General features: G+C 50.8%; 1 protein-coding gene across 1 annotated transcript in view; it reads left to right on the forward strand.

The window, feature by feature from the left end:
* The first annotated feature begins 3,334 nt into the window (after window positions 1–3,334).
* Window positions 3,335–13,115, forward strand: part of Mapkapk2 (MAPK activated protein kinase 2) — a 44,459-nt gene continuing 34,678 nt past the window's right edge. The window contains exon 1 of the mRNA XM_050147733.1: window positions 3,335–3,894. Coding sequence (XP_050003690.1) covers window positions 3,658–3,894 — 237 coding nt within the window. The 5' untranslated portion in view covers window positions 3,335–3,657. The remainder of the gene's footprint in view (window positions 3,895–13,115) is intronic.

The raw sequence follows: 13,115 nt of genomic DNA on the forward strand, positions 1-13,115 counted from the left end.
GAGCAGTGATTTAATTAATACAGTTTCTGTGTGATTATTTTGGGGCTGGGTGGCTGGGAGCCAACAGGCATCTTCCTTCAATAATGAAGCCTAGCATGGCCACAAACTTGCATCAATCCTCCTGCATCATCCTCTAAAGTGCTGTGTTTACAGATTTAAACCACCCCATCCATCTTTTAATGATATCTTTAAATGTGTCTTCTTAAACTAAAATTGTATAAAAAGGAAAGCAAGGGAAGGGTGGATAGAGCATGCAGGTGACTGTTGTCTTGGGAAACGCACACGGGGGATGGGCTGGAGGGTACCTAGGAATCATCTCTTTAAATGCATGCTATTGTTCAAATCCTAGTTTGTGTTTTGGGTAGTGGGTCCACAGGTGCCTTTGGTATTATAACTATAATCAAATAAAACCAGAAACACACACACACACATATGTCATGGATTTGGGACCAGAACTGATGCAATTCTATATATGTTTGGTCCTTACATTACCTTCATGTATACTATATTACATGATGTATGCATTTGCATGTCAGTACGGATCATACCTTCTTGTAAATAGATTCCCAACATACTTTTAGTTAATGCTTTGCTGGGGCTCATAGCCAGGGCTTTGCACATCGTAAGCATATACTCTATCACTGAGCTATAGCCCCAGCCTGACTTCCAACTTTTGAATTGGTTTTACACAGCCTTAACAATGCTTGCTGGAGTAGCTCACTACAGATGGCTGAGAGGCGTGGTCATTGATAAGCAGGACTTTGGGTTTTATTCTTTTCCTTATAATATCTCTACAATGTGGATAAAGCAGATGCCATTTCTACTATTTTTTTAGACAGGAAAGAAGGAACTGGGGGGTCAGGGACTTTTGTGAGGTCACATGACTAGCTGGTGTTAGGACAGAAGGCTCTGGGTCTCTTGCAGAATGCCTTTTCCTGTGGCTCTTCCTACTATCTGGCTACTCACTGGTTACTCATTTATACTGCTCCATGCCCAGATGTCTTGTCCTTTTGAGCTGTGTTCACATGAGTGTACTTTTGGGGTGTGCATGTGGACTATGTGTCTTGGTTGTCCTGTGTGTTCCCTAAGTCCATCTGGCCTTTGTAACTCCAGAAGAAACGCCCCACTGGGTTTCTGTGATCCATTATTCCCAGGACTTCAGATTTAGGCATCTCTCCAGAATTCCCCTTACATGGAAAGGCAGCTCAGTGTCAGGAGCAGGTCTCCAGGCAATGGGAACAGAGCGAGAAGCAAGGAAACAATGCTTGAGGAACGGTGGTGTTTAATATCTCATGAGAACAGATGCTGTGTGCCTTACGAAGGGTTATCATAGATGCCATCTAATTTAATTGTTATTCAGTTATGAATGAAAATGTTAGGATTTTTCTCATTTTTCAAGATAGAGGTGCTTAAGGTACCTTACTAGGCCAATTGGGTCCTGCTCATTTCTGTCTTGTTGTTTCCCACTGTGCCTTGCTGCCTCTGAATAGCTCACTCTTGTTCCAGCCTTCTGAAAAGAATCAGGTGGGGGGCTGGAGAGATGGCTCAGTGGTTAAGAGCATTGCCTGCTCTTCCAAAGGTCCTGAGTTCAATTCCCGGCGACCACATGGTGGCTCACAACCATCTGTAAAGAGGTCTGGTGCCCTCTCCTGGCCTGCAGGCATACACACAGAAAGAATATTGTATACATAATAAATAAATAAAATAAATATTTGAAAAGAATCAGGTGACGGCTGAATTTTAACAAGAAGTCCTGGAGACCCTACCCTGCTCTGTGGGGGTGCAGGGCAACACAGAGATAGTAAGGATGGGAGCCCCTTCAACTTGAGCCACTGAGGACTTCCTTCTCATCCCTGAGTTCCTTTCTCTGTCCCTGCATCTTCGAGCAGTGCCTTTAAAACATCAGGGAAACCCGGAATTGTCCAGCTCCAATCGACTAGCTTCTAGCGGCAGAAGGAAGCCAGCCAGCTGCAGACTGGTGAGTGAAACTGCCTTCTATCCCCAGGCCCACCTCTGCCACACTGCTGTTCCAACTACCGTGTCTTCCCCACTGGACTAGGATTATCTCCATCTGTCACCACAGGGCTGAGCTCAGAGCATCACTGAAAAAAGGGCTACCTGAAAGGGGACCATAGTGAGTTTTGCTGGATCCTGAGAAGGTGACTACAGTCCTTCACCTTTTCATCTCTGCTTTCCCTGGGACAAGCATCTTCTTGAAACTCCAAACAGCGAGAAGACACTAGCAAAAGAGCCTTACCCTCCTGGGTTATGTCTCCAAGGCCCTTGTCTCAGGACACTGCTTCATCTCCAGAGTGTTCTTGGGACATATTAGCGACTGTGTGTGGCTGTGGGTCAGACCTCATCTCTAGTCTGTCTGTATCTGTCGGTAACTTGGAGCTGTGCACTGACTTTGTTCCTTGCTCTCATTTATCAAGCGCTCTGACAATCAGAGCCTTGTGGGTCTCAGCCATGCTATTGGCCAATTAGCCCCCTTTCCTCAGAGACTGGTACTTGAACAAGGTTGCTTCAGAAACACTTCTTTCTGGTTGTAGCCTCAGGGATGAATCCCCCCCACCCTAGTTCCCCCTTGCTGCATTAGCCCCAAGAATTCAAAACACAAGGGGAAGGTATATGTAGGAGAGGTCTGAGGTTTGTGGGTGTTTGAGATAGAGCCTGTCTTTGTTGCTCAGGCTAACCCTCTGACTGGCCATCCTCCTGCCTCAGCCTCCCGCACATAGCTGGGATTACAGGGCACTACAGCGCCCATCCCTGTTCCATATTGGGTCATTTCGGATTTACATTAAAAATACGTTCAAAGCACAATAACCAAATTGTTCATGATTACACAGCGATACATTTTCATGAGAAAAAAATGTGAAACTCACAAAAATGTTAAGAAAATCGAGAATATTGCCTGACACCTGATCCTAGGATGAATAGCCTTGTAACCCCATTAGTGCCCCAGTACCCTCCACACCCCAGGGTCCATGTAGGCAGGCAGATCTTTATCAATCATTCGTTTCTTTCAAAATACACCCTCTCCAAATTCTCTGATGACCTATCTTCTAGAACCCAGCAGCTGGAGAATTACGGATTTTGTTTGAATTATCCAGCCGCTTTTCTTTTGCCCTCCCGCTTCCCTTCGCCTGGCCCTGGTTAAGAACTAGGATTTCTCTTTACTCTCTCCCTGACGGCCACCTCGCAATCCCAGCCAACCACGTCCCTTTGCTCTCCCGCCGCTGGACAGCCTCCCCTTTAAGGCCCACCCCTCCCCCATGCCCACGCCTCCTCCAAGCCCCACCCTCGGTCCTCCCCTTTAAGGACTAGCCCAGGACGCAGAGCAGCCGTGACGCGGCCGCCGCCCCCGGGCTGCTACTTCTCGGCGCGGCGATTCCCCCCCGGCCGGGCCCCGCCGTCCCGCGTTCCCCGGAGCGCACGTCTCCGGGGGGAGGGAGCAGGGCTGGTGGGCGCCCGCGGCGCACAGCGGGACCCACGGGGCCCCGCGACCCGCCGAGCCTGGAGCCGGGCCGGGGCGGGGCAGCCGGCTCCAGCCCGGAGCAAACTTCGCCGCCGGGCGGGGCGTGGCGGGGACCCGGGCCCGAGCCGGAGGAGGGGGCGGCCGCGGCCCCCGCCTCTGCGCGCGAGTCGCCGGGCACCATGCTGTCGGGCTCTCCTGGCCAGACCCCGCCGGCGCCGTTCCCCAGCCCGCCGCCACCCGCCCCGGCCCAGCCGCCGCCGCCGTTCCCCCAGTTCCACGTCAAGTCGGGCCTGCAGATCCGAAAGAACGCCATCACCGATGACTACAAGGTCACCAGCCAGGTGCTGGGCCTGGGCATCAATGGGAAGGTGCTGCGGATCTTCGACAAGAGAACCCAGCAGAAATTCGCCCTGAAGGTAAGTCTGGGCCGCCGTGGAACACGCTGGGATCGGTGCAGCTTCCGGTCACTCGCGAGTGATCGGGACCCGAGAGGACTCTCGGGGACTGCCATGTTGGGGTGCGAGTGGGATCTAGCCGGTAGCCACGCTTGGGTCCGAGCCTCTGCTTGCTTCACCCGGCCCCGAGGCCACGGTGGCCCCATCCTTCTCCCTCCCTCCTTTCTGCGGGCACAAAAGGCCCTTTACTCATTGAGCTGGTTGGTTGGTCGGTTTGGAGAAGTTCGCTCTCTGAGGTTTACTTAACCCTGCTCCTTATTTGGGAGCCGGAAAGTGACTTAGCCGTCCGCGGCGCGGCCTCGCGAGGTCGGCGCTCAGTGGAGGGGCGCGTCGGCGCGGTGTTGGAGACAGGGGACCCCGCCTCCGTGCCCCGCAATTGTCTGGAACCGCCAGCGCCTGGCCTGCTCTGCCCCGTAGGCTGTGCCGCGCTGTTTCCATTGCTTCACGCACAGTAGGAAACCTTTTCTGTAAGGCAGGCAGGCTGGGCCCAGTGCTGTTTCTGCAAGCCTAGCTTGGTCCTGGTAGCTCGCAACTCAAGGCTGGAAAACCTATCCTTGCGTTTCGGAAACGCACTCTTTTAATCTCTCCAGGTCCATCTGTCTCTTTCTGTGTCTCGGTGTCTCTGTTTCTTTGGTAGTGGAGAATGGGGATTTCAAAAGGTCCCAGTGAAGGGCGAGTCTGTCATTCAGGGTCCCTGCAAAGTTTTCTTCTTCCAAGGGTTTCAAGTTACACCATGTCTCTAAAGGTCACTATCAAGTTTCTTTCCCCTGGGGTGTCTCAATGATTGGAGGAGCGAACTGCTTCCTGTGTTATATTTTTCTCTTCCCCTTCAGCCCACACAGCTTGCTTTGTTTCAGCTATTAAATACTACCCATGAGTTATGGGTGAGACTGTTGGCATATACCTTCAGTTGGACTAAAACCCTTTGGTACTTTGTAGGGGGCGAGGAAGTCTAGTTTCTATTCCAGTATATTGTTTTTGCTGTCTTCATCCTCAACATCAGATTTATTTTTTTAAACTGTAAACTCCAGCTGCAGGATCTCGGTTGTTGCTTGGTGTTGAATGTCGGGGCGGGACTCTTATTCCTGCCGTGAATATTGCAGTTTTTGTACTTTTCCCTCCCCTTTCCACCCGTATTAGTAGCAAGTGAGGAAAGGACTTGGTTGGGTTGCTGTGGCTCTGACCTTGAGGACTAGAGGTGTGCGAACAGTTTGACCACAGTTAACTGTATGGCTGAGGAAGTGACAGATGTTCTTTCCCGGAAAGATTTCCCCCTCCTCTGAGATGCCATCTGCCTTTACCCATCAGCAGGCTGGGGGGGACACTGGCTGTTGATTCTCTTGGATAGTTGGAACACAATATAAAGACTTCACAACAAAACCCCTTCTCTCTGCCTGTTCTGCTGCACACACCATCCTAGGCTGTCAATTCAGACCCTGGTGTAATTAACAGAAGAGAAGTTTGTGTGTTTTTTTTTCTCTCCTTTGAATAGGTTTGAAAGGGAAAACCCTAGCAGCACATTAAACAAATCCTCGTGCTTCTCCTTCTCTAGTCAGAGTGGGTGAAGATTGAAGCCGGAGTCTGTTTTGACAAGCAGCCTGCTCCTGGATCTTAGGAGCTGACTCAACTGTTAAATTGCAGATTTCTCATACGTCCATGAGTTAAGATTTAATAATAGAGGAAGGAAGGAGAGCCAGGATGCTTGGAGAATGGCAGCAGAGCAGGCGGCAGCGCTTTCCTACCCAAATATTGGCTAAGACATAATCACAGCCGTGCCGTGGGGGAGCTTGTTAAAGGAAATCCCGGCTCAGTGACACGCACCACAGAGATGACATTTCAAAACTTCAGGTGTTGAATCGTGAAACGATTTCAAAACAAGGAGCCTTTTAAACGCAGCGTCAAGGGAAGAGTGAACGGGCTGCGTTGATGACCCTTTGGAGGCTAAGAAAAGACGAGACCTGTGCTGTGTAGAGTACCCTGAACCCATGCGGAAGGACCCAGGGCGTAGTGTGGCCCAGCAGCCTGGCTCTTAGGGGATTTTGGGAGACTGCCGTATTGTAGCCCGGAGACACGATAGGGAGTGAAGGCTGCTCACAGGTTCTGCTCTTTGTTCTGTTAAGCAAAACCAGAGCTTTAGAAATGATCCAGAGCTGGCTTTGCAGTTAGGAACATTTACTGCTCTTACAGAGAACTGTAACTCCAGGTCCAGGGATTCGGACAGCCTTTTCTGTTTCCTGTGCTCACGCTTAGACAACCACTGCATACACACACATGCCGGTGGGAAGCTGATGTTTAGATGCTGTGGATGGGTACTGTCACCTTGCTTCACCACCCTCCTCACCAGCCTCTGAGTCACATGTACACTTCCAGTCAGGTAGAAGCCAGCTGAGAGGGCAGCACCGTCCGACACATTCCTTCTGCAGATGAGAAAACCACGGCCCAGAATGAGGGCATGACCTGCCCAAGGCGAGTGGAGACTCCTGCCATTCCCTTGCTGGAGGCAGGAGCTGAACCCGGTTCTTGTTTGCAGTCTCAGGCCCCTCCCTGCTTGTGGCTGTAGTGGTCTGGACAGGCATGCAGCTGGTTGCTGTTTCACAGTACCTTGAGCCTGAAGAGCTGCTTGACCTATTGGCCCATTCATTGGCCGGACGACACTGGTGGGTATGTGTCACCTCTCAGTCGCTGTTACTAAAGTTGGAGAGGCAGCTTCTAAACCATCCCGGCAGCTCCGTGAGTTTTGGATCTGTAACAAGTCCCCCCCCCATTAGGGACTTTGTGATAGAAATACTATTTATTATTCTTCGGAGATTCTGTTATTTCTTTGGTAGGGACACCTAGCCTCAATCCATTTGTGTATGAGTTGGCTATATTCCCTGCGGGTCACTTGGCTGCATTCGGCTTCGCTGTATCGTGGTGACGCTTAGGCATTAGCTGAACAAATTTAATTAAAGCCCGTACTATTGTCCCACTCTTCGGCTCAGTGTTGATTAGGTGAAGCGTGTTATTGCTTTACAAAACAGGGAATGTTGTCGTAACTTATCTCTTGTTTGTCTTTCCATAGCGTAGGCTAGAGGAAGCCAGGTCCTGCAGTTTCTTCTCTTTCTCCAGTGTGTCTCCCTCACTAGGTCATTTAAGTGCCATAGTGACGTAGCTGCTTTTGGTATCAGAATGAGATTAGAGCCTCCCACCGTTGGCCGGGCCTTCGTTGAAGGGCAACACCAGCACCCTCACCCACCCGGCCCCCCCCCCCACCCGCACAGGCAATGTCCTCCTTCTGTGTCCTCACTGGAGGGATGACTGATAGCGTGGCTGGCAGGGGCGGTATCGCAGTTTGACGTGTGCTGGATGGAAACATGAGGTGAGGAAAGTCTTGTGATCGTGCCGTGTGGTTTGGTTCCAGGTAGTTGACAGTTTGCGGAGCGTTTCCCATGTGTTTATTCGGATAGTGCCCTGTAAAATGTGTGTGTGTGTGGGGGGGGGGGGTCAAGAAACCTATTTGGAGAAGGCAAGATTGACAGATGTAGGCAGCATTGTCAAATATGGTAGTCACGGATTGTATATGACTGTTAACATTAAAAGTAGCCCACATGAAGGCATCAAACCAAATAAACAATGCAGCTGGCAGGCACAGTTTGAATGTCAAGAAGACCCGTCTCGGCCATCCTTGCAGAGACGTCTTCTGGACTTTTCTGGCCTGGGGGCTAAATTGTGTGACCAGGAATAGAGGATTCTGAAAGAGGGACGTCTGTGAGGATCGATGGCGCTGAGGGACACTCTGGCTGTGGCAGTGGGAACTTGCTGGGCCTCTGAGGAATGAGTAGGTCTGCCAGAAGTTGTGAAACTGGCTGCAGCTAGAGCTGAGGGGACGAGCAGGAGACCAAGTAGGTCAGGAGCAGTGGGGCCAGATCAGAACTGAATTTACCTGTCTTTGGGTCAAAGGAACCTTAAAGTTTTTTTTTTTTTTTTTTTTTTTTGTGGCAGGGTGGGTGTGAGGGAGGGCTTGTGGATGTCATAAAGAAAGGGTCGGCATCATTGAAGTTGGGGTTTGTGGACTTTTCGATGGACGGATCAAATTTCTGCCTTCAGAGGACATTTCCCACTTTTGGAAGAAGATTCCAGGCATGCTGTCCTGGTCGTGACCTCTCTCTCCTGAAACAGGACTCTGGGCTTCTCTGATGCAGGATTAGAAGTGGGTTAGTTCATGGCCCTTTTTCATTTGTGAATTCTGGGCTTTCACAGAATTTGAAAACTCTCTAGTTAAACTACGGTTGACTGAAGGGAGGAGAAGCAAACCGCTGTGCGGCCTCAGGGCTGCTGATTGGTGGGGTCTGGGAGGCGGAGTGATTTCTTTGGAGGAGGGGGAAGGGTAGCTGTGCTTGGAAAGACAGGGAGTTGGGATGTTATCAGTGGAGCAGGTGCGAGAATGGACAGGAGCCAAATCCCCGGTCTGGAGGCAGAGTCAGGCTCCTGATCCAGGAATCAAGGCGTGAGGGGTCTGTGTCAGAGGCATGGCAGCTAAGGTGGGCAGTGTCAGCTCCTAGGGCCCAACAGGCTCTCCCAGGTTACTTTTGGCATTGCAGCCCACACTGGCCTGCCTCCTTTGTGCTTCTTGTCCTCTGAAGGGTCATGTTGCGGTGTCTCCCCCCCTCCCCCATCCCTTCTGTGTGGTTCTGTGCCTTGGATGGAGGTGAGTAGTCAGGGCAGAGTTATTTGTGTTTGTGGGGACTGGCAACTCCTCTTGATAGTTGAGTAATAATGGGTACTCCTTGGTCATCTTTGTCACCTCCTCCATCTGCCTGAGGAAGAGACTGGGCGGCTGAGGAAAGCACAGTGCTGTGTGTCCCAACATCTGGTTTGCTTGTGGGCAGCAGAGCCATGTGCTGTGAAACCTGCTCTTGGTGTGGGTTTCTTAGACTGTTTGGTTTCCAGCAGGGAGTGGTGCTGGTACCGAAGACATCATCAAACTCAGGTCCTTGGTCTCCTCACACGTAGCTTTTCACAGCCCTCCTTGTAAATGGGGGCGTGGGTGAGGAGAAAGGGCCCTTCCAGAGGACACACTAGACACTATGTGTACTAGTAAGACTGAAGTGTCTTCTCTAATCATCAGGACTGATGCCCCTTGGGATCTTTAAGACTGGCAGTATATATTTTGAAGTATATAAGTTCATACATAAGTTCAAATATAAATACACCAAAATATAAATGGAAAATATTTTTTATTTATTTTCAAGGGTTATATTCTAGATAAAAATGTAAAAAAAGTATCAAAACCAAATAGTAACAGCAACAAGAAAAAAGAAACAACCCTAAACTCTCAAAGGGTCTAGGTTTTTATGCCTTGCTAGCTAATTGTGTGACTTTGAGCAGGTCGTTCACCTTCTGGTGTCCACCTGCCTCCATTGAGAGCTGGCGTCTAGCTGTCACCAGGCAAACACTGGTATTGTGGGGTGGTATAAGAGGCCATGCTGGAGGCCAGAGGCCCAGGGCAAGAGAGATGCTTGCCGACTAGCTCTGTGTTGAGTGGTCAGCAGTACTTGGGCCAGTGTGGATGCCCATTCCATGGGTGTACTGTGTCTTTACTGAGCAGCTGCTCTCTCCCATATAGAAAGCTTAGAAAGTATCTCAGCCCACTGCTCAGCAGAGAGGATGACTACATCTGCTCTTGCTTTGAAACGAGAAGAATCTTAGTGGAGTGTCAGTACAAGGTGGAGATGGGGGCGCTCCTGTTTTACTTCCCCCAAGTTCTTTGCCATTTGAAGTCAGGGGCATTTGGAGGCCACTGTGATTGGCTGTGAAGGAAGGCTGTGCTTACATTGGGGCATCTGACTTGGGGGTAAGTATGGCTGAATTGTGGCCACACTATTGCTGCTAGCTGGTCTTTCTCTGGGCATGAATGAGACTTCATTCACTTGAAGGAGTGCCTTTTAATCCTTCCAGGCTCACTTATGGGCAAGGGACTGTTCTGAGCCTGTTGATGGGAACTGGTTCCCAGAGTAGATGAGGATATTGGGATTTCTGGGTGGGACCACTGACCCTCAGAGAGGGCTGGGGTTTAAGGAAGCCAGTGTGGGGGCACATCTGGAAGAGCTTACCTTTCCTCCCCCTCCTGTCTGTGCCAGGCTAGAGCAGTGCATGGTGGGATCTTGTGTGCTAGGCTGGCCTGCTTCTCTTTGGAGGAGGAGTGATCATGAGGTTGGGCTTGGCCTCTGGCTTTGTTGTGTTCTTGGAGACTTTATTCTGTGGTCCAGTAAACATCTCCACGTGCCAGCTGGGAGGTGGTGGAGCCTGGGACATGTAGCCTCAAGGTCAACCTCTGTTTGTATGGGATGTTCTTCTTCAAGATGAGAAAAGTTACATGTTTATCCCCCTGGGAACTTGAGCTCTGCAGAGGGGTCATACGAAAGGACATCTCATCCTTGAGGGATGTCTTCAGGCTTCCCGACGAGGACCAGTTGGACTCATCGGGAAGGAAGAGTGGCAACTGCAGGTGTCAGCTCTATGGTGTTTCTGCATGAGCAGACAGGAGGAAGCTGTGCCATTGATGCCTTCTGTCTTGTTTATCTTCATGCTGAGTCTTCCCTGACTCTGAAGCAAAGGTGACAGACATACTTTTTGTCCCTGGGAAGAGAGGGAACCCGGGGGTTCTGGCTTCTGCTTCTGCTGATTCCTGCTCCTTCCCTTGGTGCTCCTTCCCCTCCCTGTTCTTTGTGGCAGATGATTGAGTTGGTCCCCTCACTGGCATTGTGATTATCCATGTTATTGGGAGCCTCCCAGACCCTCCTGGCCATTTACAGCCTGGCCTCCTGCCTTGGACCCAGGACTCATTTCTAGTGTCTAAAAATAAGCTTGCCACCGCAACACTTTTTATAGCCAGGCCCGGGTTTCTGTCCCAGGTCTTCTTGCCACACACTGAAATGTTTATCTCATTTTTCACCTGTGCCCTCCTTCTGCACTCTTTTCCCTTCCAGCCTGAGCTTGGTGGGTAGTTTGGACCCTGGCTGTGGCTTCTCCAGGAGCCTTGATTCAGTTGGACAAAGGCTCTAAGGGGCTGTCCTACTCATTCCCCAGGGAGAGGACCTGACAGAGGAAGATAAGCAGGGTTTTAGACAGTTAGGCCTTCTGCTATGCTTGCCTCTGGCTCTGCTGCTTCTTAGCTCTTGCCAGTGGGTATGAATCTGCCCCTAGTACCTACCCTGGCCTGGGACTCAGTGTGCTGCCTCTCTGTCCTATCCTCTTGTCCTGTTTCTAAGCTACACTCTCCACCCCACAGTGTGGGGCTTCATGTTACCACATCCTGAAGTATGACCTCATTCTGTTGACTTCCAGGAGTAACCAGGCCCTCCCTGGTTTTCTGAGTATCTCCTTGATGAGTTGGGCCAAGGTACTTCAGTGCCTCAGCCACCAGGGAAGGGTACAGAAAACAGAAGGCCTTTTACCTGCTCACTGCAATGGCAGAGGCATCGATTGTGTCCTTAGAGGTGAATCCTCTCTTTGTAGCTGCTGGGGTTCAGTGGAGCAAGTGAGGAAGCTGTGCGGGTAGAGCATCTTAGCTGGAGACACCGTGCAGGGTATCTCCTTCACGTCTGTCTGAGCGTTCCAGTCCCTGGACAGGTGCTGATACAAGTCATGGCTCAGGTCCATGTTCTGTGTCTGTTTCCTAGAATTAAGGTGTATTTGCGGGGTAGGGGTATGTGGAATTAGTGATAGGAGCCAAGAGGTGGGACTTGAGGAGTCCTCTGCCTCCGTGGAGCTAACTACCTGGACTGTGTTTCACCGACTGTCCTCTGTGTTCTCTTGTCCCCAGGGCCTCATTTCTTCTACAGGGAACACTTTATCGACCATGACCCACTGGCCTCTAGATGGGGGAGGAGCTGGGTGTAGTTGCTAAGAGTTTATTTTTAACTGTGACAGAAGGGGCCCCTGTCCTCAGAATAGCATGCATTCTCTCTCTCCTATCGAAGCCTTCCTCTTTGGCCTCTGATTCTTAGGAGAAAGCTTGTAGACTTCTAAGGAGCAGGCTCTGCTGGAGCTGGGGAGGAAGACACTGAAGGAGGAGCCTGTCCATTGCTTGCCCTGCCTGGCTTCTGTAGAGCTCAGAGGGTGTTGTGGGGGAGTGGAGGGTGGCCAGGGCCATGAGTGGAAGGAACTCAGAGCATCCTAGGAATGCGGGCAGACAGGCGGAGACCACTCATGCCCTGGCGTTGGAGAGGCTAGGCTAGCCAGGGGGTATCTCATGCCTCCTCCTCATTACTTGCATAGGCCCCTGGCAAGTCAAAGGCCCCAGTAGAGAGCACACTGTATCAGAACCTTTTTGTTAGTGTTCTTTCCTATGGAAAACTTGGTGGCGTCCTCCTCTCAGACCGCCAGGCTCACAAGCATCCATGCTGTCTCCAGAGCTGGGTGGGGGTGTTTAGCAGCTTCATGCCCTTCCCTCCCTCTGCACTGTTAGAGGAGTGGGCCTTCTCCTGAATCTCATGCGCTCCCCGCATCGTTGACTTGATTGCTGTGGCTCAGATTCTTTGAAAGGAAACGAGATGGAGTTGAGGCGTAGTTAGAAAAGGAAGCAATGGAGAGATGACAGGCGGATGGGGGCAATGACTCAGTCGGCAGTGGAATGGAGGTCTTTCCCTTGAGCTCCTTGGTGTGCACTGGGGATCAGTTTGCCTAAAGCCCAGCTCTGATCCTGTAGCTTCCCCATCGGGTCTCTTCTGCCTGTTAAAGTGATGTAGCCAGATGCCTCCCAGGTCTGGTTGTGACTACTCCTCCCGCATGCTGGAGAGTTTACTTGTTTACAGTTTACTGAGTTTGCGCAGTCTCTCTGTTCTTCTTTGCCCCCTCTCCTTTTGCCACTTTAGCCACCTCAGCCTTTTCTGTCCCCACGAAGGCTGCTCTATCCTGAAGTCTTTCAGGCTCAAGCGAGTCCTGAAGCTCACCCAGCTCAGTAGTGGGGCATGTGCTTACCATGTGTGTGAAAGGCCCTGTTCCATCCCTAGAATTCTTTCTTGCCCCTTCTTCTCCCAAAAAGGAAGTAGAAAAAAAAATGGAATCTGTCAAACCCAAGAGACCCTGCCCTTCCCTGGCACGTCACATCGTAAGTGAGTTTCTCCATGAGCAAGATATTTGCTCAGTATTAGACCGATGGTTAATTCCTTGGAAACTTACGTCTTTGTTTCTTTTCTTTT

The sequence above is a fragment of the Alexandromys fortis genome, unplaced genomic scaffold (assembly GCF_014885135.2).
Source record: "Alexandromys fortis isolate MF-2015 unplaced genomic scaffold, M_Fortis_MF-2015_v1.1 scaffold_58, whole genome shotgun sequence".
NCBI classification, from domain to species: Eukaryota; Metazoa; Chordata; class Mammalia; order Rodentia; family Cricetidae; genus Alexandromys; species Alexandromys fortis.